Below are 27,370 nucleotides of genomic sequence, written 5' to 3' on the forward strand. Positions count from 1 at the left end.
GTAGGGTAACATAATACTTCTTTTTTTTTAGAAAAACATGCACCGTTGGTATGTGCGCCCTAACAGGATGTTCAACCAACCGTCACATTTAGTTCCACCCTATTTTCTATTTTTTATTTTTCATTGTGTGTTTTGTTGCTTTCTATTTGTCACTCGAAAAAGTAAGCCTTCAATGTCTTTATGGATGAGAAAATGTCAGTCAAGAAGAGTCGTCTGCGTGGAGGTACGATATGGACGTACACATGTATATATACTGGATACTTGGTCTGTTTGGAATTTTACTGAATTATTTTTCAGGTAATGAAAGTAACTTTTACATTTATTGTTAGATTAACATAGTACTTTATTGATGGCATTGGCTAAATACTGTGCGTGAAAGGTTTGTCGGCGAACATAGTACTTTATTACGAAAGACGAATAGGGCCACATAAAAAAATATTTTTATCTCGTAATTACGAGAAATGATCTCGTTATTACGAGTTAATTATCTCGTTTTAACGAGAAAAGATCTTGTTATTACGAGTAAATTATCTCGTAATTACGAGAAAAGATCTCGTTATTACGAGTTAATTATCTCGTAATTACGAGAAAAGATCTCGTAATAACGAGAAAAGATCTCGTAATAACGAGAAAATATCTCGTTATTACGAGTTAATTATCTCGTTATTACGAGAAAAGATCTCGTTATTACAATTAATTATCTCGTTATTACGAGAAAAGATCTCGTTATTACGAAAAAGGATTTATATAAATGGTGCATTTCTGAAAACACCTCCAAGTCGACTGGTTCACTCCTTTTCCTTCCATAAACGTTAATTCAATTCTGATTAATGATTAAATAACACCGGACATTATTCATTAATTTTTAAATAAAAATATCGGATTTGACATTTCACTTATATGAATAAGTGGAAAGATCTTCATGTAATTCTCATTTCATCTTATATATTATAATCCCACTCCGAAGTAAATACCAGGTAGCCCTTGTCGTAAAAACACAATTCTATTGTTACAGTTGACTTTAATGACTATGTAGTTTCAATCATTTATATACAGGAATTACCTGAATTGTGTTCATACACAACCTATATGTATATTGAAAATAATTGATTTTGTATATCAACATTTGGGAGTCTGAAAACAAATTACATGTATCCTTCTAATCAATATATAGTTCAATCAATTCATCAATCAACCTGCTTTGCTCCTTCTTCTGAAATTTCGTTAAAACTGATTGGTCCGATTTTATATCAAATTCTGTTTATGCTACTAAGCGATGATAATGCTAAGTATGTGTAAAATTAAAGACATTGCAGTATTTCATACACTTGACATAAAGAGAATAGAATAATGAAACGCGCCATTTTGAAAAGATCTTTTCTCGTAATAACGAGATCTTTTCTCGTAATTACGAGATAATTAACTCGTAATAACGAAATCTTTTCTCGTAATTAGGGGAAAATTAACTCGTAATAACGAGTTCTTTTCTCGTAATAACGAGATAATTAACTCATTATAACGAGATTTTTTCGCGTTATAACGAGATAATTAAGTCGTAATATTAACGAGATCTTTTCTCGTAATTACGAGAAAATTAACTCTTAATAACGAGATTTTTTTCTCGTAATTACGAGATAATTTACTCGTAATAACGAGATCTTTTCTCGTAATTACGAGAAAATTAACTCGTAATAACGAGATCTTTTCTCGTTATAACGAGATAAAAATATTTTTTTATGTGGCCCTATTCGTCTTTCGTACTTTATTGATGGCATTGGCTAAATACTGTGCGTGAAAAGTTTTGTCGGCGAACTAAACTGACCCGAAGAAAATTGATACAAGAATTGAATGAAGTATGAAAAGGATCAGTCAGAAACTAGAAAATACTCAAGTGATGTGTTTTTAAATTTAGAAAGATTTCACGAGGTTTTTAAAGGCTCGTTCGAGATAATCGACGAATGTTACAATGTAATGGAAAACATTGTTACAGAATGTGCACATTTAGAGAGATAATATTTTTGTTCTACCAAAACAACCCCAGCTGTTCAATTTTTTAGCTCACCTGAGCTGAAAGCTCAAGTGAGCTTTTCTGATAAAAGTTTGTCCGTTGTCTGTCGGCGTTGGCGGCGTTGTTGTTGTTGTTGTAAAGTTTTCAACCAAACTTGGCACAAAGCATCACTAGGTGAAGGGGATTCAAATTTGTTCAAATGAAGGGCCAACCCTCTCTCAAGGGACGATAATTTAGAATTATTGAAAATTTGTTGGTATTTTTCAAAAATCTTCTTCTCAAAAACTATTAGGCAAGAAAAGCTGGAACTTGTATTGAAGCATCCTCAGGTAGTGTAGATTCAAATTTGTTCAAATCATGGTTCCCAGGGGTAGGATGGGGCCACAATGGGGGGGGGGGTGGATTTTTACATAAGAATGTAAAGTGAAAATCTTAAAAAATCTTCTTCTCAAAAACTATTAGGCCAGAACAGTTCAAATTTGAGTGGAAGTATCCTCAGATAGTGTAGATTCAAGTTTGTTCAAATCATGGTCCCCGGGGGTAGGGTGGGGCCACAATGGGGGGGGGGATCAAATAAATTTTTACATAGGAATATATAGAGAAAATCTTTAAAAATCTTCTTCTAAAAATCTATAAGGCCAGAAAAGCTCGAATTGGAATGGAAGCATGCTCAGAAGCTGTAGATTCTAGTTTGTTCAAATTAATATGGTCCCCGGGGGTAGGGTGGGACCACAATGGGGGGATGAATTTTTACATAGGAATATTTAGAGAAAATCTTTAGAAACATTCTGGGAAAGATTTTAGTCCAAAAAGCAGTAAATTGTGTGTGCAGATTAAACTTTGATCAAACCATGATTCCCTAGAGAAAAGTGGGGCCACAAAGTGAGGGTGCGGGGGGGGGGGGGGGTTATAGGAATAGAAAAAAATCTTCTTACAGGTACAACAACCAAAGGGGCTTGGTATTTACCATAGATATTTGTGGATAAAAATCGTCAATTTTTTTAGTAAGATCTACTGTACTTAGTTGTCAAGATATTTTGATACAGTAATGCTAATTTAATCAGTTATGGATAGTGTTGCTCAGGTGAGCGATGTGGCCCATGGGCCTCTGTTGTTGTAATATGAAACGATCATAAATACTTTGTTTGAATACAGATGCAATGGGTCAGTGTGTTAGAAGCGGATTGGATGTACCTGTACCAAACTATGGCATGAGCGTGTTATCTTACCCTGACGATTCATCTCCAAATTATGGCCAGTGAGTGCAATATGGGAGGTTTAATTGTTGGTTAGCCACAAAAGAGGGTGGTGCATCTCAAAATTAAAATCAAAAGTGCATTAACATTTTTTTAGAATGTAGGATTGGTTCTTAAAATTCAGAAAGGTAAAAAAAAATCAAGTAAATAATACAGATCTCTCTCTCTCTCTCTCTCTCTCTCTCTCTCTCTCTCTCTCTCTCTCTCATGCCATTACATTCTACATGTAGGATTGACATTCGTTTATTCGTTTACTCGTCTTGTGTATACCATGTCTGGCTCTCGCGCTGGGACCCAGGTCCTCCATCCGAATTTGTTCAGACCGGGAGCTACAAACCTGCGGCTAGCCTAGCACACCATATATAGTGTACTCTTCATATCTTGAAATTCTTGTTATTCTCTAAGGGACTAACCCCTAGACAGTTCCGTTACAATAAGAAGACGATGGCGCGTTGTTGTTGTTTTGGTACCAGTATTCTAATGTCTCGAGAATTTACCATGGATATTTAAAAACCTTTGTATATGAGGCCATAGAGGAAAATACTTCCGTTGCAAATATAATTTGAAAATCAATTTCTTTTAAAAAATGAATTAAAATAAGATACGATTTGAGCCCAAACAATTAAAGTATTATTTTTTCCAATTTTATTTCTATAAAATGGTAAATTGATGCTTTAAATGCTTTACCAAACTTTTGAAAGTCAAGTTACTCACGAAATGCAAAGCTTAAAATTCTGCTATGTAGAAAAACTGAAGTCTGGACCCCCCCCCCCCTCCTGGAAAAATCAAATTTCTTAAATTTGCATCGTGAAATTACCGAATACATAACCCCCCCCCCCCCCTCCCCCAACACCACCCAACCCCTTGTAAATCTAAATATCCCTCGGACCCCCCTCCCCCCCCCCCCCTTTTCTCTTGTTGCAGTTCCTAGAAAAAAAATCTGGATCCGCGCATGTTAACGTTCCTTATAATTCAAAGGTACCTTTATTCTAGGGTACGATTTCTCCTGATACCGCTTGGCACGGCATCTACCGTTTATTCAGTGCATGACCAGTGATTACTATTGCTTTTTTTAGTTGGTGATCGTTTAATTGTTTTGAACCGGTGTCTGTTGATTTTGAAAAGAAGCTGATGATTTGTTTTAGGCTGGTCTGTTTGGTATTTTAGCATGTTTTTTAAAATAACTTGTTCGTTTTGCATTAACGTATTTTTTACCCTTTCCGCCGCCCATACTCGGGACGACCGTGCAATTAACTTTTGTTCGCCATGTCTATTAGCAAAATTATCAAAAGAAACTACTGTCGAATAAATTTTCTACTCTTGAAAATTGAAAGAAACGAAAAAAAAATATCATCATGTTATTTAAATCTCTGATACGAATTAAAAATTTATTCGTACGTAATTCTGACTAATTCATTTGACTGGCAATGCCTGTCTGATATGCGCGATATGCACGCTGTTATTCATGTGTTTTTTGTTGTTTTTTTTTTCATTTATTTTAACGGTCGCTTTTTTTATCATAGAACAAATATGTAAATACTATAATTTACTAGATCATCGAAAAAACTCTGTTGAGAGCATTTTAACATCCGTGTATATTGACATACATTTACATCTACGAAGTATTATTCCCTCTATTTCTTAAGGAAACCTATAGTTAATTCATAGCTCTATAGAAACTGCCAGACTGAAATCTACACGCCCCGTTTATCGATTGGTCGAAATATACAGCTGCTGAAACTGATAAGAAACTGACAGGACAGATATAGACACGCCCTGTTTATCAATTGGTCCAAACCTACAGCGACCTAGAAAAAATCACGGACTGCACGAAATAATCATGACGATGTCTTACAGGAGACGATTTGTTATGAAGGTAGCGATCAATGCAGAAAAAAAATTACATAACCCGCGTTAATTTGAACTTTCTCTTTGATCAAGAATCGTTCAAAACATTCTGTGGGTGCGTTAAGAGTACTGCCGTTGGCAGACAAAAGAAAGTGGGCGCTTAAGATGTACATTCGGCAGGAATCTGGGCGCACAATGAGAGTGAAAATTTTATCAACTAATTTTGAATATTTTTCGATTTATAACCGTTATTTGGTTTCTGTTGGATGTGGAATGAGTGGGAAAATATTTGAAATGCAAGAGGTTTTATCATAATATGGGTCTAAATATAGCAACACGATGCAATTCGTGCAAAATCCTACTTATTTACAACTGTTTTTAAATGATTTTGTTGTCTCTGGGTCTTCTCTCCACAAATTTGAAACGTGTAAAGATAACATATTTCAACATTAAAAATGTCGCTTTTTAAAAAAAGATGGAGAGATGACCCAGAGATGACAAATTATGTACTTTTTCAAATTATTTTTTGAAGGATAAAAAACAAAGTCTATTGATATGACAATGTTGTTTCAAACAGTACTTTATAGAGCATATTGACAAGTCTCGCATGGCTCAGTGGTTTCGTCCTGGATTAGTGAATACAAACATTCAGTGTTTTGGGTTCAAATCCCACTGGTGGTCTTTAAAAAAAAATTAAACTTTTTTGTTTTAAATGTTTGTTATTATAACATGATGTTGAATTATAATATGCCGGTATATTTTAATTTGTTGATCTGCTGAATGAACACTATTTCTTTTCTTATTACTAGCTTTTTTAGGATATACACAATATAACTTCATTAAAATATGTTTGCATTCATATTTCCAACTAGTTATCGGTTTACCTCTCATTGCCATTTTTTGAAAGCTTGTGAGTTTTTTAATAACCGGAACAGCCATGTACTTCGACTCTCAACATAATATATTTTTGTTGAAACCTGTACATAGCCTTTCGAGGTTATAGACATTTAAATCCCAATTGATTCGTGTCGAGGATTCCTGCAAACTTGTGCGCTCACTTTCTTTACCACTGGTAATTTTTTTAACCATTGGTATGCCAACGGTACCAATGTTTTCCGATAAAATTAACCTTAGGTAGACATTTCTGCAGACGATCTAGAGCTCTGTTAGCGATGATAACTTTTTTCATGACGTCACAAAAAGGCGGATATTGTGTATGCATTGAAGGCAACAGATTAATTTCACAGCTTTTTCCACCTTAAATATTGTTGCAGCTGAACCATTCCTTATAAGCACTGAAACATACAAAAAGTAAAACTAATAAAAAAAATTTCTGTATATGTAGGCATGTTGCAGGTGTTTGGGGACATTGGTTGGAATATGACTGTCATGCATCTAAAGCACCAAAAACATTTTGAAAATGAAAGTTTTCTCCAATTTTTTGCTTGTGATGTGTGATATCTATTCGGCCTTAATATTTTAAGGAGGAGAATATACTTTATAAAAGACTTGTTACAGATGTTCTGAAGCCGATCAGCCATACATCGAAAGCTCTCAAACGTGGTTTCCACAAAACACCAACAGTTCCTTTTCAACATTACGGGTAGGGGTCTTGCTAAAACGCGGAACGGAAAACGGAACGGAACGGAAAACGGAAAATATCACATCACGTTTATCGCATTGAAAGGGTATAAACTGGCCAGAAACGATTTAGCTATAAATTTTTACTTTTTTTTTCTTATATGGTATTGCTGGCATATCAGCGTAACGTACGCAGTTAGTGAAAGCGTTTCATGTGTTTTTATGAGTATTTTTATATTTCAAATATGATGTATATACTTACATCAACATTGAATTTTCGGTGTTCTGTACGATCTTAAATCATACAGACGACACAGTATCCTTGAGATGAAAAAAAATAACCCGTACGACTGCCGGCATTTAAATTTAAAGTACATTAAACACTAAAATACCCAGTACTTAGTGAAACTAGTATTTTAAGTAATGCAATTTTGTTAACGTTTGCATTTCTTGGCAATTGTTCATTCTTGCAGCTATATACATATGATCCAAATAGAGAGCTCTGGACGTTGCCTGGTTACATTTTCCGATTATAAATTGTGACCATAGTCTGCCATACACATAGCTGTAAAAGATGCAATTGAAATATATGAAACGGGAAATATCCGACAAAATTTCATTGACACATCATTTTTAATCGGAAAGATTCACAGGATCGAAAACAGATTTCTTTCAGGGATTTATAATGGAAAATGTTGACATCTTTTCTCTATTTGGAAATCATTAAGAAGACCTTGCACAATTTTTTCAACGTTATCATTTGGGTCTGTTGAAATGCAAAACCCCGTAGACTTCTTTATTTTTAGCTGTGTATTGAAACCAGCTGATGAGCTAGAGAGGACGTTTTAAAGACGGAATAATAAGAATTTTTCATACTTCTGTACTTCTGAAAGAAAATCGCTTGAACCCTGAGGTATATATAAATATCGAGTTATTCAGCAAAATGCGAATCGAAGGTATTTTGGGACAGATTATAGTGTCATAGCATGTTATGTAATCATGAGCAAATAATTATTCTTGAATAAATAATCTTATATTGCTAATCTTTCGGGAAAAAAATAGAAATTACTTAAAGTGTATCGTTTTTAGCATGATTAACAAATCTATCAAGTAAATAACATTAGATAAGATTTCCGCTTTCCGTTCCGTTCCGCTTTGAGTTCCGTTTTCCGTTCCGCGTTTTAGCAACACCCTAGGGGTAGGGCCCTTTGGATTGTTGTTGGCATTAACCATAGCATTGACTTTCAAATGTGTCCCTGAACAAACGGTATCAAAATCATCGGGTGTAAATATGGTGGTATTATAGTAATCGCATAGTAATGACTCACTCTAGCCATGTTCTTCAAAGATCTAAGCACATTTTACAGAAGAAGAAAAAATGTAAGAATAAAAACAAAACACTTAACTGTACAAAAATTATATTTCTGAATGTATCCTTTTGGTGTAAAATGATCAACAAGGCAAAAATATTGCATCTTGGTTTGACATTTTCCGCTAAATAATCGACCAGTGTTAACAATGGTAAACCAAAGGTACCATTGTTAACATTGGTAATTAAAATTCCCCACTATTTTACCCCAAAAATTGTTCAGAGTAAATATGGATCCAATGGCACAAATTGTTTCCATTGGCAAACAGGTATTGGTACCACTGGAAATACTATGAACGCACCCTGTGACTAACTTTTTTCAACAAAAGGGGCGCTCTTCAATGCTGAATTTGTTGCTAGACAAAAACACACTTTCCGGATAGTATAGAACGCCATAACTGCCTTAAGGTCAATTTCATAGTATATAAATTGGTATATGTTTTATATGCAATAGTAATATCATTATATGAAGTGGTAACATCATTGTATGCAGTGCTGAGATCATTATATACTGTAATTTCACCATTTTATCCAGGGGTAAAATCTTTATATGAAGTGGTAACATCATTACGTTATGTCGTAAGATCATTATGTGCAGTGGTTTATTCATTATATGCTATGAATAAATCTTTATATGATATGATAAACTCATTTCATACAGAGCTAAACTCATAATGAACTATTGTTCAATCGTTATGTTATGTGGTTCACTCTTCATGTGCAGTTGCAAAATCCTTTAATGCAGTGCAACTTCTTGACATTAGGTGATAAGTTCATTATATGCAGTACTAACGTCATTACTGTTATAGCTAGCTGCAGAACTGTAGCTCTCCGGGGAAAAAAATATTGACAGACCGGAGAGCTACAGGGCCACCCATTGAAAAAATTGTATATTTATTGCACAGAAAAACGTGCGCTAGTTTTCGACTAATTTACCTTATTTATAAGCAAATCTGTGAAAACAATTAGTACCATTAAATTCTTCATGCAATTTACTACTGATATCGCCTCTTTATTTGCCTCAGACTTTCTTCGAAACACGCTACTGACCTCGGAAAATCAAGTATGTTGAATTTACATGGAGATCGAGAGTCGCCATTTTTACATGTAAACAAAGTGCACCACATGAATTTACGAGACTGGTGATGGTGTTTAAAAGACTATCCGAGGCAAGTGAAGAGACGATATCAGCAGTAAATTGCATGAAAAATTTAATGGTACTAATTGTTTTCACGGGAAAGCTACAGTTCTGCAGCTATGTTATGGCGTGTTAAAATCATTATGTACATTTGTATGGTGGTAAAACCTTGATGCATTGTGGTGAAAGCTTGACATGCAATGGTAAATCTTTTATATGATGCAACCAGTACAAATAATTCGGAGCTTAATTAATAAATCTACTGGAATTACGAGCAATCTTTAGACAAGTGTCCTTCTGACATATTTTAATTTCAAAGATAAAAACATGCATTATGACTAAAAATAAAAATTCTTCAGAAGGACACTAGAGTGATGTATAGAACATTTTTATCCTTTTCATATGTTTCAATATTTATATTGTTTCCAGAGCTTTAAACTGTAAGTGGTTGTTTCGATCAGCTGACACAACGTTGAAGTTAATATTTCTTGTAACTGAGCAGGTCCAATGTGGAGATGTTTTGTTGGCATATGATGGTAGGGAACATTTATCTTGGATCATTTTTACATAAGACTTAAACATTAATAAATTAAACTAATGAATAACATATCAATTATTCAAATATAATAATAATAATTATAATAATAATAATAATGATGTAGAACCTGCGATATCGTGCATACAGAAACCCACCTAAATCCCAATCTTTTTCAAGGTACAACAATGGGCGATCGTAGGATAGATGATGCTTTTTGCTCTCCCCAAACTGCACCCTCTGTATCACGTTTCTACGTCACGTCGTCCAATCAGATGTTACTTAGCTTTATCACGGACTCTACCACACACGCGCAGCTTGAAAAAGGCTTTAAGGTGGAAATACTCTCTGCCAGACCAGTAGGTGGGCAATACATATCAATAAGACACATTGTGAAATATTGATATATACACATTCACATAAACAGATTCATTAATTCTACCTGTTTGCTGTATCATTCCAGCATATGAAGCAGAGGCTTGCAACTCAAATATCAAAACTTTGGTAGCAACCAAGGACGAAGAAGTTTTAACATCCCCATCTTTCCCGGAAAATTACAAAAGGTACTAAGACATCTTGAGTATGCTATTCTAAATTTTTGTAAATGGACAGCGGAAATGACAAACAATATATATATATATATATATATATATATATATATATATATATATATATATATATATATATATATATATATATATATATATATATATATATATATATATATATATATATATATATATATATATACACACACATTTTTCTAAAATGCAAAACGGATTAATTCAAACAAAATTATCAACCAACGAAGAACACGTTGTGCCCAATAAATGATCTTACATGTATAACAACCAGTATTTATTGCCAAGTAATTGAGAATTAAATCAAAATCAACGGTTTCGCACAAGAAAATCATACATACATTGGCGTGAAATGAACAGATATTAAATCCCAAAACGAAGGACGTGTTAGCGCAAACAGTCGTCAGGTGGCGTTTTTTAGATTTTTCCGTTACAATTTTTCGACATTAGATTATATATACGTCTCTGATCAAATCGCTGCTTGGTTTACCTTCAACATGATGTTCATTTGCAACAAGGGTTTGATACCCGATTGAATTTGCCAAACTATGTGTAGCAGTTCTATAAAATTCAACAATTGCAGACAAATCTACTTTCTCTATACTGTTCTGATTTAACCCAATTTTAGAAATATCAAAAACGAACACTGTGAATGAAATGTAAAGCTTTGTCTCTAAATAACAAGTGAACAAACTGTAACTACATGTATATACTAGTGAATATATGTGCTACATGCAATAATGAAGTTTTCTGTCAAAGTTTTTCCTTTTGCGCGTCGATATAACAAGGATTGTTGAATTCATCCTTAAATTTACCTTTGTCGAAAACACGCGATCTGTCTTGCATACTCGTAGTGTCCGTACTGTGTTTTCCGTCTCATGAACAAATCATACTATTTTTCCAGTTTTACATATAAAAAAAATCAGTCAACCCAGGCTTAATTATAAATGCAGTAGTTCTCAATTAAAATTGTTTGGAATCTTTTTTGGATCCTCGATTTAAAAAAAAAATAATTTAGGATCTGTAATGTTTTTATTGTTCTCGGAATATCCATTGAATTTGATTTAAGCGCACTCACGAAATCTAGATTACTATCCATACATTTACTTATATGTTAAACATTTACTTTTACGACAATTCTTATTTTAAAAAAATAGAATGTTCAAAGGAATTCCTTTTTATTGATAATATGCATGCAGTTTATATTTAATTTTCAAATGATTACAATAAAACAAAGATTCTACCTTTGTCAATTATACGCAAAGCAGCAATGGTAGTTTTTATATTTATATGGATTGATTTTTTATTAAATATGAATTTACATTTATCATGGTTCTTATATTGAAATGAATAAAGGAATATAAAAATTATAGAAAATTTGCTTATATGAAATATAGTCACAGCCCCCCTTCGCCACAAGATCAACAGCCCCCTTCGTCACATCGGATTTTCGATCAAATACTCCTCATTTCATACATGTGAAATGGTTTTCTTTTTTGAATGTAGATTTTCAATTCACAATGACATGGAATAATTTTGGACGCAAAAAAATTGGGAGTTCTTCTGTAGGATTCGACATTTTTAATGAAATACCTGAAGATAATACGTTGCGCCCACTCCACCTGTATATTGTCGAAGTGTTTGGGCTTTTCCAAAGATATCTAAACTCCCATGTTACTAGAGGTAGTTTATCAATAATCACTGTCTTCCGTGCGATACTTTTGGTTATTAAAATCGATTTTAATTAAACATAATAAGTCTTTGAATACTCGATGGCCTAGCTACTTACACCGCTTCAAAATCAGGGCCCCCGTGTTACACCGATCACGACCCCCTCATGTGTGATTCTAGACAGCTAGTGAATTGTACATGATCTTAATCTCTTGAAAAACGGGTCGAACGGGGTGGGGCTAGCTCCAACAGACCTATTCAAACAATACATGTACCCACCCATCTTATTTGTTGTCTGGCACAGAATGGGTTTGGAGTTTCCTCCATAGAAAATTCAAACATTTTACATTGTAAAATTACTAGTACCAAAACTATAGTTTGGGCCCGCGACTGACAATTTTTTTATTATTTCTCGCACCCCCTTCTAGGAAAAGATATGGATCCGTAGTTGCAATTTTCTTTACTTAAAATTTAAACATAGGTATGGATGGCAAAACACGAAAATTCAGATTGAAAAACGATGGAATACTTAAACAGTACACTATGTGTAGGCAAATGTCGGTTTTTCCAATTTGCGATTTGATCTAGTACCAACTACATGTAATTGTGACGTGAAAACAAATAAATGGTTTGACATTCATTAACAGTACTCCAGCAAAGGACACTTCATCTTTTTTTGATTAGTGTCCATTTAGTAATAATTATTTTGATTAACCTAAATACTTTGAATTCTATGGACGGCACATGCCTTATAAAGACATAGTAAAAAGTAATTTACAATTTTTAAAACTCTTTGTTAATATATTAATAACCTCTCTCTTTTCTTTTATATATGAAATGAAACAAACCATTTATACAGCGGATATTTTAACAAAATGAATTAATTTTTTCATCTTTTCATCAAGGGAAGATACCTCTTTGAGAACGGGTATGGTGCAAAATAGCGCCATTCATTGATTATTTGCGTCAATATATATACGTTCGTTTAGATTTTGTCTGTTTCTTTCGCGCCTGTGTTAAACTATGTTGATTTCAATGTGTTTGTATTGTGCAAAACCGTTGAATTTTAGCCTCTTTTATATGTCAGTGAGCACTGTTGTTCAATTAGTGCACGGCATTACGTTAAATATTTTTTCTCATAATTAAAAATAAATACCCTACATGTATTATTAGATAACGGGTTTTTTTTCATTATGAAATAAATAAATAACGTCAGGTGCCTGTGCTGTTGTCTTTTCTGATGTTCAATATATGTATAGTACTAGAAAATAACAATGCATGCATGCTGTATCTTCATTTATTTACTTATCACCTGTGTGTTAACTTTGAACAGTAATACAAATTGCTTTTGGAACATAACATCTCCGACGGAAGACGGGACTATCAGAATCAATGTGCTGTTTCTGGATACAGATGCAGAAGATGGCGTTTGTTACGATAACATAACCACCTTTGACGGTAAATCTGTACAATTCAAGTTTCTTATTTTTACATGAGTATGCTTCCTATTAGCTGCAATAATATAGCTCTCTACCGATTTTTTTAAAGGGGGGGGGGGGGGGGAGACGTCTTCAACACCATAGGATCTCCGTAATCCTTGATAGTGCAAGTGCGGGAATGATTCACTCCCGCAACAAAATTTCGGCTCAAATCGGATATAAATGACAATAACATTTGCATTTCTTAACTGAACTCAAACATTGTAGTTGTGTATGGCATAAATTAATCCAAAAATATCAAGTATAGTCCATATATCGGTTATTTTACGTGTTTGTCAAGAACTCAAGTTGAATTTGTCTGCCATGTTTACGGACCTTGATAGGTTTTAATTATTTTGGGACAGCCAATGAGAATTCAGGAGAGGATCTTGAACCGAATATAGGAATTCCCCTATTTTAAACATGATTAACGCGGTAAATATGAATTTTCCATTATATACCATTTCCTTTAAGGAAGGAGTCTTTTCATTATCAAACATACTTCTTATAATAAGAAATGCATGAAATTTTGACACAGTCAAACGGATCATATTACTTAATGATTCTATCAGTTTAATTAAATTTGACCTTTTTGTTTTTGGATAAAGGTCAGGTCAAGGTCACTACCTTTTTCCTCAACGTAAAGATTGATAAAAATAGGTGTAGCTCTTTATAGTTCTGTAGACATTTGTTTAAGATTTGAAGATTCAAATCTTCAATGAAATCATAGACCATGAGAGTGTCTATCAGCTTATACTACTAAATTGGAATAAATATTTATACTAAAATTGATATTGCTTAGCCCGCATTTCCTCTAATTTTCTTAAATTTTGAAGAAATTTTGATTATTTTTTTATGCTTCCAATAATAAAATATTTCTAATTTTTATGTATTATGAAGACTTTATATAAAGATATAAATTGACAGAAAAGCTAATATATTGACCGTTTCATAAGAGAGAAAAACTGATTTTAGTGATTTTTTCACAAAAATCAATGTATAGAAATGGCGCTTTAAAAAGCTTATAAAATGTTATTTGATAGGCAAATCATATTTTAAAAACATTATCTGAAACCCAAGTATCATATTATTAGTTCACATTAGTAAAAAAAAATCAAACATTATTGTTATTGTTTTTAAAATGCTAAAACAGACTCATTATATATATATAATTTGCAGCAATTCTGAATTGCGCAACATGTGATATTTTCCTACGCCAATATTACGCCAAAAATATAGTCCTTGTTCCATTCTAAACATTGATTACATTTTTCTATGCCAAGTTGTATGATAGTAAAAAAGAAAGAAAAATACACTATTTTAATTTCCTTTCATCTTGATTTAATGAACAATTAATCAAATTTACGTTTGACAAGTCGAAAACCAGAAAAGACTCCTTCCTTAATGATGTTTAGTGATAGAACAAGGTAAGATCGCTTATTTACACTGACATTCACGTTATCAAGCTCATCAAAGCTCAAGGCGTACATCCCATAAAATCACGCTAGAACTGTCATGGCTGCTGAAAAAGACGACAGGTAAACATGCTGATGTATTTTATCTGGTTTTGATTAGTATAGTTTTTTGGTTCAACCTGAATTAAAAAATCATGCTGTTTTAAGGAAGTCAAATATAAAAACGATCTTTTCAGACCGAAATCAGCCGCATGAAAATTAATTTTGCACCATTACGGAGATCCTGTGGAATTATAGCCCTCTCCAGTAAACATCAGATATAAAAATTCGTAGAGGGCTACAGTATTGCAGCTGGATTCCTATAAGCATATTTGGAACAGTTAATATAATTTATGAAATGAAACGCGTTACAAAGAGCTGTTAAAAGCTACCTTTTACTTGTAAAGTATGCCAGAGTACTCTTGCAACATAAGAGATATATTTGTCGAATATTTTGGACTCAGTTACACTTTATTAATTAAAATGAGGCTGATATTAACATAAAACGTGATTTTATATTCAGGAGAAGAAAGGAAAGTGTTGTGCGACACGAAAAGTTTGAAACCGAAATCATTGTTGTTCAACTCCTCGTTTGTTCAGATAATATTTTATTCAGACGATCAAATAGAAAATAGAGGATTCCTGTTGATGTACAGTTTCTTAGGTCAGTAACAGACCAACCAAATTGATTAAAAGCAATAAAAAATTGAATTTATCACTTATCGTCTATACCGTAATTTTTTCTATGCAGGGGAAGCAGCAACTTCTGAATCATCTACATCTGCCACAAAAATAACAACAGAAATAAGTACAACCGAAGCTACACCAATAACGTCAAATGCAGAGACAACAACAATGTCAATTTCAGAAACAACTATTTCAACATCAGAGACAACAACGATGTCAACTGCAAAATCAACAACAAAGTCAACATCAGGGAAAACAGCGATATCAACTGCAGAATCAACAACAAAGTCAACTGCAGAATTAACAACAACAATGTCAACTTCAGAAACAACTATGTCAACATCAGAGACAACACCGATGTCAACATCAGAATCAACAATAGGAACCATTACAACTGAAACAACAATATTAGAGACAACACATTCCATAACTCTATCCAGTGGTTATCCAACAGCAGGGACAACACAAAATCGAACTCTGTTATTAACCACTGAAGCTGTAATATCTCTGGTCGTGTTGTTAATTGTTACGCTGGTTTTCGTTATCATAGCATGCATAGTGTTTTGTTTTGCCAAGAACAAAAACCGGAAACGTTCAACCGATTTTTCTTGTTCCTTTGCCCCTCCACTCTGGAGACGCCATTTCATTGAAGTTGATTATTTACGGAATAAAAGTGACCGTAATAAACCAAAAATAAGGCACGACAAATGAACACGACTTTCGTGAATTTTTATTGTCTAACTTGGTTTTATGTTGGAGAGAGAAAGAAAGAGAGAGAGAGAGAGAGAGCGTTTGGTGAAAAAATCCTTTGACAATGATTGTCTCTCTGTTGCAAAACATTAACGACCCAGCAATGTTCGATAACTCTAAATTTTATTCGTCCCATAAATCTGCCTTTTACATAGACAAATTTAATTAGTCTTGAAGTGTTAATATTACGCAAAATGGTTCAACTGCTTGGCCTAGTGGTTTCACGGAGACCTACTACCCCCGGCACGTAGCACCAGGGGGGGGGGGGGGGGCTGCCCCCCCCCCACTTTTCTCGCAGCAACTCATTTTTTAAAATTTACACATAAAAAATTGAATTATCATGGAGTTGCCACCCCCCCCCCCCACTTTTTATGGAGGATGTAAAAAAAATGATATGAAAATAAGGAAATTAGGATTGAAATTGAAGTTATATACTACTCCAGCCCCCCCCCCCCCCCCCCCCCCCCGGATTAGGATTTTGAAGATTTTGGAAAAGTCTTATTTCCTTTTTTTTCTGCTTGTCAAGATCTTTTTGATGAGTCTGCCCCCCCCCCCCACTTTCAAAAACGATGCTACGTGCCTGTACCCAGAGGTACAAAGGTTCGAGCCACCGATGCACCGGTACAACATGCATTTTTTTCTAATTTGATCTTAACTTGCATACACTATTTATTCCATTATATTCATCGTCACAAAACTTGCAATAACTTCGTAAAATGCATGGATACCATGAAAAATTCTTTTTATTTTATTTCAATTATAAAGTTTGAAGGATGAATTACATTTTTAGGATGAAAATAAAATACTTGAGGCTGAGGATCGGAGAATTTTAATGCATTGACACTGTAAACATTTGGAATAAAATATATACTAGTAATCTACAATGTATGCAAATTAAGTTTTTTGAACTCAAGACAAGATAAATATCTGAAAACTTTTAAATTAAAATATTTCCAATTTTACTTCAATTTTTAATATTTTGCTGGTTATGAATGGTACAGACCCCGATGCCAAAATCTAGATACTAATATTAGTATACTAGTATTCTATATGTACATGTATATATTTAAACAATATTTTCAAGGTAAAAAAAAAAATTTTTTTCTTTATTCGTATATGGGGTTCCTCGACTCTTTAACAAATCTTATATTATTCACAGTTAATTTAATGTCTTCTTATTTAAACAATAAAATGCTTTCTTTGGGGATTCATTCGGGATATGAATATGATGTAAATATATATGCATAATTATTAAGCTAAATGCTTTTAATTTGCATTTCTGGTTAATCACTATAAGAATCTATTTAAAACAAAACACTTGTAATAGTCGGTAAAGATCATGGATCAAGGTTACGCGGAGTGTACAGAGTCATTCCAGAGGATAACTAAAGATGACAAATGGGTTTTTTCCATGAAACTACCAATGTTTTTAACTTAGTAAAACATGCTAAAGAAAATCAGTGACGTAGCTACATTGAGGCACTGTAGGCACGTGCTTACCGATCCAATGTCTATTCAATCTAATCTAATACATTTTACCATATCAAAATTACTGCCGTCTTAATTAAATATTGTGCTATGTTGGATTATATATTGGGGGGGGGGGGGGGGGCTGCTGTTTCCCAGATCCCCTTCTTACAAATATTTTGTCCCTAGCTACGCCACTGAAAATGATTTGGTTCAATTTGTTCCGTACAAACTATGTTATTTTTTTTTCAATTGAGAATCATTACACGGACAAGATTGAAAACTATCATCACATAATACGTAGGTCGTAAAATATTTCAGTGATAAAACCCCTGCGCATATCAGTGTTCACTGACGAAAATATGTACGGAAAACATTATTTAGTGGCAATGATTTTCAGCTGTTGCCTGGCCTTCTTCTTCCGGATATATTCGCTCCACGTTCGCTGGCTTTGGTTCCGGTTCCGGTGTCTCAGGGTTCTCGGTTTCATTTGACTGTATCAAAGGTTTGTTCGGAAATATGGGAGGGAGCTTTGGAGTCAGGTCGCTTGTCTTTTTAGATTGATCCTCTTCTTTGGATGTTGTTGGGCCTAATAGAAAAAGATTTAGTTTACCGATAATAGGAGAAGCGCTCTTTGTTTACAAGAAAGTTTCAATTAACCTTTGTACAACATTTATTCTGAAGCTTAATCTTGTCGATAGAAAATGACTAAATCAAAATCAGATTAAAATTAACTTACGACTCTTTGATTCTTTCGTATACACATCCAGTTCCCTGAATGAAGAAATAATGAGCATGCGTAATTATTGCAAAACACCCGTCAAACTTACCGCCAGAGTCAAGTTACATGGTTTCAAGTTTTAATGTTTATTGACTTATCAGGGCACTTACATCATTCTGATTTTATTCTTGTATTTCATGTACAAAACCACACCCAAGAACACCGCTCCGGCGACCAGAAGAATGCCCAGGACAATCAGAAAGTAGTAGAAACCACTCTGCCCTCCCGTTTTGTTAATCACTGAAAGAACAAGGAACACGAGAACATTCAGATTTCACTGACAATATCTATTTCTGACAAAATGCACGAAATTTGACGCTTTAAGAAATTGACGATAATTTTTTTCTTAAAATTGTTTTATACATGCGTAAACGGTTTTCCTAAAGCTGAGCAACTTGAAGCAGTCTTACCACAAGTTTGTGACTGTGATGACATCGTGTACTTAATTCCTGGACTCATCACCGAGGAACCCGTTTGGTTCGAATATCTGCAAAATTCAGGGTACTCGGTCGCATACAATACAGAACCTGAGGTCTGGGTAGCCTACAAAATAACGAAAGGTTCAAAACAAGAAATCAAGCGACACGATTTTTGATGCCAATGTATAATATTTCCTAAAAGATAAAAATAAGAAACGTTAATTATATATATCATTGTATATCTTTTAACTTGAAGCAAACCTTATTTGGTACAAAATTGCAAATATCGATCATAGCTGGCTAATAGTGGTTATCTCTACAAACAACAAATATTCATTCAGTCATACGATTGGTTGACCATATGAATGGGAGTAGCCACTTCTTACTAAGCAGGTTGACCTGAAGGTGGTGCCGGAGACGGTGGTGTCGTTGTTCCACACAATGGTGTAAGTGACGTCACCAATGATCTCTGAGTGGAGGCAATAGAAGTCCCCGGAACCTATGAAAAATATCAAATATCAACTTAGCATCGGAAACAGCACTTAGCATACAGAATATCTAAATTAAACAGAAAACAGTGTGAAGTGCATGTGCAAAATATCAACTTAGCATAGAATCAGTACGAAGAGTACCATAGGAATCAGTGGGCACTGGGGCCTGATCCTTTGCTTTATTTGCATTGGAATAGTATATATGGTTTTGCAATGCTATAGGTGTTCGTAAAAAACGCATCGTGAAGGCCCAAACACCCATATCACCTTCGTGTTTTTTTTGTTTTTTTTGTTGTATGATGGGTATTTGACAATCAAAATAATTCTTTCATGTACTTTATTGCAAACCCGATACATGTAAAATTATCTTATTCAAATCATAGTAAAAATCTGGGCCCATGCAGGGGTAGATCATCTGTTTAAAATAACTATATTAATTAAGTAAAAAAAAAAGTACGTCTTTCATTGTTTCCTTTCAGACATGTACTTTAGACCATTGTTCGACAAGCTCACACGTGTTTACAAGAAGACATTAGGAAGTCCAGACTTGTATGTGTACCGGTATATAATCATAACTGTCTCACCTGAAAACACCAAACTTGTGGCACATGCTTGGTAGGTGGACTTGAAGCTAAGCTTCTGGGAGCACCCATCATAAGAATTTCCAGAACAAGTAGTGGTATCATCCGAGTTCTTTATCACGACAGTGGAGTACACGGCTCTAAGGTCAGAGGGGCAGGATGCCTGGGCAGAACCTGTGTATATTTCACCTGTAATGAAGGAGTGTGGAATTTAAAGCAATATATACTATAGCTGAAGCTGCATTTTTCAAAATTTTATTCTGTTGCAAAAAATGTGCTAATGTGATAATTCTGAAGGTACCTTAATCTATTAAAACACTAGATAAGATTTAAACAATTACCCGGTAGTAAATTTCATCAGAATTTTTTTTACAAATGTATATAACAAACTATTTTTTTTGGTAAAAGACGAAATGCAGTAATGTAAGTTTGCTTCAATATAAACCTCTAAAGATACTTTCCCCCACAAAAATCAACTCGCAAATTTTTAAAGTTTATGAAGCATTACTTTTTTGTCATTTTAAAGGAAAGATAAGATTCTGCAATAAAAAATAAAAATTTTGACACAAAAATGCATTTGGCTTTAGATCTCCAACATTGGTACAATATGAACAACATGCAGTGAAAAAAAACCAACAGACCATTAACGAAGGTTTTGTATTACGTCTTTACGATATAAACGCCTTTTAGGCAATATACATGTAAATGCTTTCTTTGATGCTTCATGCAGATATGAAGGTAGCTTAATTAAAAACGTATATAAATAAAAATACCCAACCTGCGTCAGTAGATTCAACATTTTATTTTTTCTGCAATGTTTGCTACCCTCATAGTACGTATGACACAAAAGATAATATTTACATTTACATATATTTCTGAATTATTTAATCAATTATCCATTAAAAGATCAATTTAGGTATATGGATTATGGTTATTGTCGATTAGAAAGTTACACAACAGGAACAGCCAATTTTTCATATCTATGCGAAATCGTCATCGTTATTACTTTAAGACTGGGCTCAGTCCGTTCAAGTCCGTAGAGTTCAGTTTCTCAATCTTGCTCTAGTTTTGGTCGACCAAGGAATAATCCACGCAAAGTCAACTAGAGATGTACAAGACATCATTGATCGATGTTAAAATGTTAATTTTAGCTACTTGCTGACATTTACTTAATTTTTTTTTAAGTCACAGTTTACTTATACAAAAACAGGTCTTTTTACTTTATTGCGTAGTTTCTTGCTTGTCAGTTTAGAACTGTATAAACAACATTCGATTCTCTTAAATATTAAGAGGAAATACCTAGATGTTGTAAATGCATGTATTATACAGTCATTGACTGGGTATGGGGCAACATGAAGACATAAAGACACATGCCGAAGGTCTGAAGGTCCAAAAAATTGTTTATTGTTCAAATCCCGTCAACAACTGTTTTGTTATAGCGTTCACTAGCATACTATAGCAAGTATAATTTTAAGTGGCAATTAGTTTGTTCGACTATGTAAACAAAAACTATATAACAAAATATTTATAAAGGTTTAACAATCTGAATTAACTTTTATCGCACTATATGTGGCAGTCTTGAGAAAGCCCTTGAATAATTCACGGACAAGGACACGCCTTTTAAGTGTCACTCACCGTCTTTGACCAATGTGATGAAAGTGTTAGCAGCATAGGGCGTGGCTCTATTGCAGGCGTCGCTCATAGAGATGTTAGTTTGTGTCATTACGCCTTTCACATAGTCGTTGATGCTGGAGTCTACCGTAGTGCCAATGAAGTACTTGTACTTTGTGGCGGACACTCGGTAGAGGTCTAAACAGATGTATGCATCAATCAGCTGACCAAATGCAATAACAGCCGTGGTTGATCTGAGAAGAAAGAGTAATGCAATAGAAATTAAATGGATATGATTTAAAAGTTCATTTTAGAGCTAAAGTTTCCAGCAATTAAGTAACCCTTAACCATTTTTTATCATTCGTCTTTATCTAAAATATTTTATAAGAACTTGAAAGAAATTGAACAACCAACACGAGCTCAATAAATTAAGTTCCTCGCGGGTATTGAAAAATGATTCAATGTGAGGCATATACTCTTTGATACTATTTTTAATATTTAAAATTCTTTGCTGATTTATACAAATATGGGATAAACTTTAGCAACAATTTTTAATCAAATTTAAAAAAACGGCTAAAAAAATCATCCTCCACCACCAGACCAGAACCATAACCAAGGGGCCATGCATGTAAAGCCTTTGATAGAAGCCTACATGTTCATCCTAACCATGTGTTTAGATTTCCTCTTGAATATCAAGCAGTTAAAAAGACCATTCAATCATTGCACATTTATCATATCTCGCGTAAAGTTTTAAATATTCCACAACTCACTTTATGAGGTATGTTCTTCCACTGCTCTCGTGGCAGTTAAAATCCAGGGCGGACACCACAGCTGACATTTGAATGGGGTACTCTGTGATCAGAGAATCGTTGAAGCTCAGTGCTCCTTTATGGGAACTAACCCAGGTCCCACGGAGCTCGTCTGGAAAAGTGCATGCTGCACCTGAAAGATGTTACAGAATGATTTGTTCGTAAGCTCAACGTTAAAAAACATCATTCAGAATAAACAGAATAGAACTATTTTAAACTGTAAACGCAGTTATGTACATTTTTAAACATTGTTGGCATCACCTTTTGTTGTCGGTTATGTAGGTTCTATGAAGTAACGATTAACATTCCAAAGGATTGGCGTTAAAGTTCTTAATCCTTCACTTGATTTCTTGCAACCAACATTTGTGTCATAATATATGAAATCTAAATTTTATGAAGAAAAAATAGAAATTTCTTCCTCCATTAATAAATCATTTGACCCTATAATTATGTCAACACTTCTGATTAATGTATGAAAGTACATGTATATATGTATTATGTTGTATCTCTTGTGCCAATTTTTAAATAGTATGAGAAATTAAACTGAATTGAATTGACCTGAAAAGTTAAAAGGTGTAAGAACGTTTGACAAAGGGTACATATAATTATCTTATCACGTGTATCCAGCACGTCATTTGTTGTTCTCCCAAGTACTTTATGTAGTACTACGTACATAAGACTTTATCCCATAAAAATATATTACTATATAATATATTAGAGCATTTGAATATACTTGTTACACAATGATCATTTTCTTTTTGAAAAAAAAAAACAACATATTTTTATATTTACTTTGTCTTCTTATATTAATAGAAAATCGGAAAAATTTTGAATGCTTGGGGTTTGAGGTAATTTTATAAACATGAAAAATGTAAAAGATATCAAAGTAGAAAAATCTTACCGATTTTGCGTATTAACACCGTGGTTGTCAGAAGACTTAAAAAGATGTTGATATCCATCTTCCTTTTATATGGCACTTGAAATTGATGCTGAAAAACTCACATATTCTCTTCAATCATGAAAAGTAAGATTCTATAGTTCACGTCATTGCAACCTTTGGTAGGCTGTTGTCAATGGTGCAGAGATTTGGCGCGAGTTTTTCTACCCTTTAATCGTCTGCGACCTCAGATTTATCCCTAGAATTAAGAAGATTAAACAAACACTAAAAATCTTCTCTGGTGACGGACTTTATTTTATACTTTAAATCATTCTCCAAAAAATACTGTCTTGTTGGTCTTGCATGAATCCGTTTATAACTTAAAAAGTTGTACAATATCGGTTGTGGAAGGGTTTTCACCTAATTATTCCACAGTCAAGGTCATATTATTTAGCGGATTATAAGTATACAATCATGGTGTAAGGTACTTCTGTTCATAACCCAGTCGTTACATGTAAGAAAAATTTAACCCCCCCCCCTTCCCCCACATTCCGGAGTCGATCGACTTTTCTGCATTGAGTGTACAATTACAAAAAAAGAACGTATTCCTGTGGCAATCCAAGGCTATTTTAAATCCAGTTAAAGTATTAGTGGTTTATGCTCTTGTTCGAACCGTTTCACCTTGTATTATAGCTTTCTATGTGTGAATGATCCCTTCCTACATTTCCCTTCTTTTACGGGGATTATTTTTCAATGTCTATCCCATATTTCGACTGATGCCTTCATTTACACCTTTTCGAGGACAAAGTGATTGACCCATTCCTGGATAATAATTATAAAAGAACAATTAAAAGCGTACAATACCTTTTAGACCCCCCGCATTCAGAATCAAAGAATGATGTTGCAGCGTTACATAGTATGTTCCTCTCTTGCGTCAAAGATACTTATACATGTATGATCTTAATGTTCTCCTTCTTTACTTTTCAATTCTTTTTTTTTTGCTACACAGTACAGCATATTTAATATGATCTCAGTGCCAAAGATGGTAACTTTTGACATTACGGGTTTTAAACATCTATCGGTATTTTGGTCATAATCTCTCGGATTTAAACTATTTTTCAAAACAATGTTTAGAATCGTTTTAACAAGACTTTGGATGGGATGTTACTATCTAGTTTGCTCATCAAAACAAGCTGTCATATATTGACCCCCTTTCTTCCAGTTCGCCAAGAGAAGCTCATTAATATTGATAGACTGTCAAAATCGGAAAGGACGGCTCCATTATTAGTCCGAAATATCTTAAGTTTTCCTGGCTTTTTTAACGATTTTGATATTTTACTTGCTAGGAAAACCTGTCAAGTAAAGTATCAAAATCGTTAAAAAAGGCCAGGAAAATATTTCGTACTGCTCCATCATGTGAAATCGACGCTGATTCAACTGAAATATACAGCCCTGGATGAAGATGGACAATAATCTCAGCGAGATTCGTAGAGACTGAAAATTTTGACGAGCGTCTTTTCCGTAAAAAATTTTCAGTCTCGACGATTCTTGCTGAGATTAGTCGGACAAGTGGTATTGCTTTCAATGTATTCATATCTATTAACCAATGAATGGACAGTTAAGCATGAGCAGACCCCGCCTTCATCATATCGAAGTTTGTCACGTACTGCCAAAAGTCCAAGCTCTTGTTAAGAAGGTTCGCAAAAAAAAAATTGCAAGTAATGTTTTAAAAAGAAAAACACCTCGTCGGATTCGAACATCCTCTCATCCATGATAAGTAAATATCCTCCACTTCACAAATAAATGAATTGCACTAAAAATACCCAATTTTGACTCAATTTTTTAAAATCAAGAATAAAAAATTGTTTAAAAATCATTATTTTAATTTTGAAAACTTTATTAGTCATAGTTTAAAAATTAATTTGCAGCATAAAATTTATATTTTAAACAGCTTGCCATTGAAAAAGGCGTATTTCTAAGCTTTCGTCTTCTTTTCTTGAAACGGGGTTACATAACGCCAAGATTTGCAAAGAGGAATGACTCAATTTTTATTATATAATCTAATAATCTGACCTATTCGGTGGTGCCCGAAAACCGATATATTTAATTTGTCTCTGTTCGTCTTTTTTTTTTTGGGGGGGGGGACTTTTCTGTCATTTTACACCATGAAAGCATGTTGATGATTTCCAAAAAAAAAAAAAAAAAAGCATCAGACATAGTAAAATTTATTCATCATTTTTGTAAGTTGTAACCAGAGAGAAAAATTACACATCTCATTGTTAATTAAGAATGATACACAGTGTTTATTTTTTCTCCTCATTCAGACCGGCATAATAAGCCTCATACTCTGGCAAGTTCTTCTTTCTGTGACCTTGCTCCACTGACCAGAAACAGTACTCTGCCCACTTGTAGTAACCAATGAAAGCTGAATGAAAAAAAAATTTGCATATCAATTCATAAAATAGCAATGACAATATGATGGAATAGATTCAACTAGACTAGAAACTGTTTGTCCTATTTGTCAACGGGTTAAAGTAAGAATAAATAACTCTACCGTAGAACACATAGACAAAGCAAATTACATCTCAAATAAACTACAGTTCTTATGTTAAAGGGGCATGGTCACGATTTTGGTCAAATTCTATTTTTATGTTTTTAGTATTTACAATGCTTTAGAAATGCATTTCTGATGATCAAATAAAATTTGAGAGTCATTCGTAGAGTTATAAGCAAGATACGGAGCTCACAGTTCTCTGTCATGTAAACAAGGCTCGTGCCCTGTTTTTGTTTACATAGTTTCAATATGCCAGTAAAAAATCTTTTTCCAGCTTATTTGTCTATCTTTTTATTAATTTTAAGCATAGATAAGCAATTCCTAACGTTTAACACATTCGTTTTTGGTTTTAAACTGGAATTTTTACTTCAACGTTCAAAATGTAAACAAACGCTTTGTTTACAAGGCGAAGAATTTCAAGCTCTGTAACTCGCTTATTACTCAACATATGACACTCAAATTTCGGTTGCCTATTAAAAATGCCTTTCTGAAGCATTGTTAATATTAAAATTAGAAAAATAATTTTTGACCAAAATCGTGACCATGCCCTTTAAAGGGTTTACAAACAAAAGGGATGTTGACAAATAGTCAACTTTTGAACTAGTATTAAGTATTTGTGATGTAAAATGAACTGACATCCATTATCAAGACGGTACATGCTGTGATTTGTGACTAGGTAATAACATAGTGTGAAAAAAATTTTAAGTAACAGGCGATTATCTGATTACTGTTAACCAACTTTTATTGTCGCAAAAATAAGTCGCTGCGAACCAGTTCATCTCAGGTAAATCGCAAAATAAAGTTGCAGCGAATAATAGATGGATTACAGTATTCAACAATCATTTGAATAATTTATTTATCTATTCCAACAAATAAAAAAATATTAATTTTGACATCCATATAACGCAGATATGCCTCATGAATTTACAGTTATACTGCACTTCAGATCATTAACACGAGAAAAGCTGTCAATGTGACAGCAAACCGGGTTTTCTTTTATGTGAAACTGTATCCATAATCCATGTCAACACGTATCCAGTGAAATGGAGTACCCTATATGCAACATTTTGAAAAAAAATGACCAAGTTCAAAAGCTATTATTTTTTTCATAAATTATCAGAAATCAAAATCCTAGCAATATGCACACCTCTGATATATGTACAATTGATCTGCAAAAGAACAACATCCTATCTTCAAAACTGTAGGAGGAGTTATCCGTACAATGAGGGTACCCTATATGCAATATTTTCCCAAAAAATGACTAAGTTCAAAATCTAGTATTTTTTTCATAAATTATCAGAAATCAAAATCCTAGCAATATGCACACCTCTGATATATGTACAATTGATCTGCAAAAGAACAACTTCCTATCTTCAAAACTGTAGGAGGAGTTATCCGTACAATGAGGGTACCCTATATGCAAT

At 33.7% G+C, this 27,370-nt stretch overlaps 2 protein-coding genes across 3 annotated transcripts; one reads left to right on the forward strand and one right to left on the reverse strand.

The window, feature by feature from the left end:
* The first annotated feature begins 127 nt into the window (after positions 1-127).
* LOC128155688 (uncharacterized) lies at positions 128-16,395 on the forward strand. Of its 2 annotated transcripts, none has more exons than XM_052817522.1 (8): positions 128-297; positions 3,164-3,266; positions 9,630-9,736; positions 9,916-10,098; positions 10,199-10,298; positions 13,321-13,445; positions 15,443-15,583; positions 15,671-16,395. In XM_052817522.1, exons 1-8 carry the CDS (start codon positions 231-233, stop codon positions 16,315-16,317), a joined length of 1,473 nt encoding a protein of 490 aa, XP_052673482.1. In that variant the 5' UTR covers positions 128-230; the 3' UTR covers positions 16,318-16,395. The 2 variants fall into 2 exon arrangements, with proteins under 2 accessions (XP_052673482.1, XP_052673483.1); XM_052817523.1 differs by having other exon boundaries at positions 153-223.
* A 682-nt stretch (positions 16,396-17,077) lies between these two features.
* LOC128155689 (uncharacterized) lies at positions 17,078-23,769 on the reverse strand. Its single transcript, XM_052817524.1, has 9 exons — positions 23,417-23,769; positions 22,477-22,648; positions 21,731-21,960; positions 20,099-20,284; positions 19,410-19,522; positions 19,015-19,147; positions 18,715-18,844; positions 18,563-18,597; positions 17,078-18,412 (listed from the first exon to the last, which is right to left on the reverse strand). Exons 1-9 carry the CDS (start codon positions 23,472-23,474, stop codon positions 18,204-18,206), a joined length of 1,266 nt encoding a protein of 421 aa, XP_052673484.1. The 5' UTR covers positions 23,475-23,769; the 3' UTR covers positions 17,078-18,203.
* Positions 23,770-27,370: the final 3,601 nt, after the last annotated feature.

Source organism: Crassostrea angulata, chromosome 7 (genome assembly GCF_025612915.1).
Source record: "Crassostrea angulata isolate pt1a10 chromosome 7, ASM2561291v2, whole genome shotgun sequence".
Taxonomy (NCBI): Eukaryota; Metazoa; Mollusca; class Bivalvia; order Ostreida; family Ostreidae; genus Magallana; species Magallana angulata.

Bases quoted from the DNA above. Each gene is read 5' to 3' on its own strand.
- LOC128155688 (XM_052817522.1), top strand. From the start codon at position 231: ATGGACGTACACATGTATATATACTGGATACTTGGTCTGTTTGGAATT. The intron at 3,267-9,629 runs GTGAGTGCAATA...TATTGTTTCCAG, and splicing joins TCATCTCCAAATTATGGCCA to AGCTTTAAACTGTAAGTGGT. The intron at 10,299-13,320 runs GTACTAAGACAT...AACTTTGAACAG, and splicing joins TTCCCGGAAAATTACAAAAG to TAATACAAATTGCTTTTGGA.
- LOC128155689 (XM_052817524.1), bottom strand. From the start codon at position 23,474: ATGGATATCAACATCTTTTTAAGTCTTCTGACAACCACGGTGTTAATA. The intron at 21,961-22,476 runs GTGAGTTGTGGA...CTTTCTTCTCAG, and splicing joins GGAAGAACATACCTCATAAA to ATCAACCACGGCTGTTATTG. The intron at 19,523-20,098 runs GTGAGACAGTTA...TATTTTTCATAG, and splicing joins CACAAGTTTGGTGTTTTCAG to GTTCCGGGGACTTCTATTGC.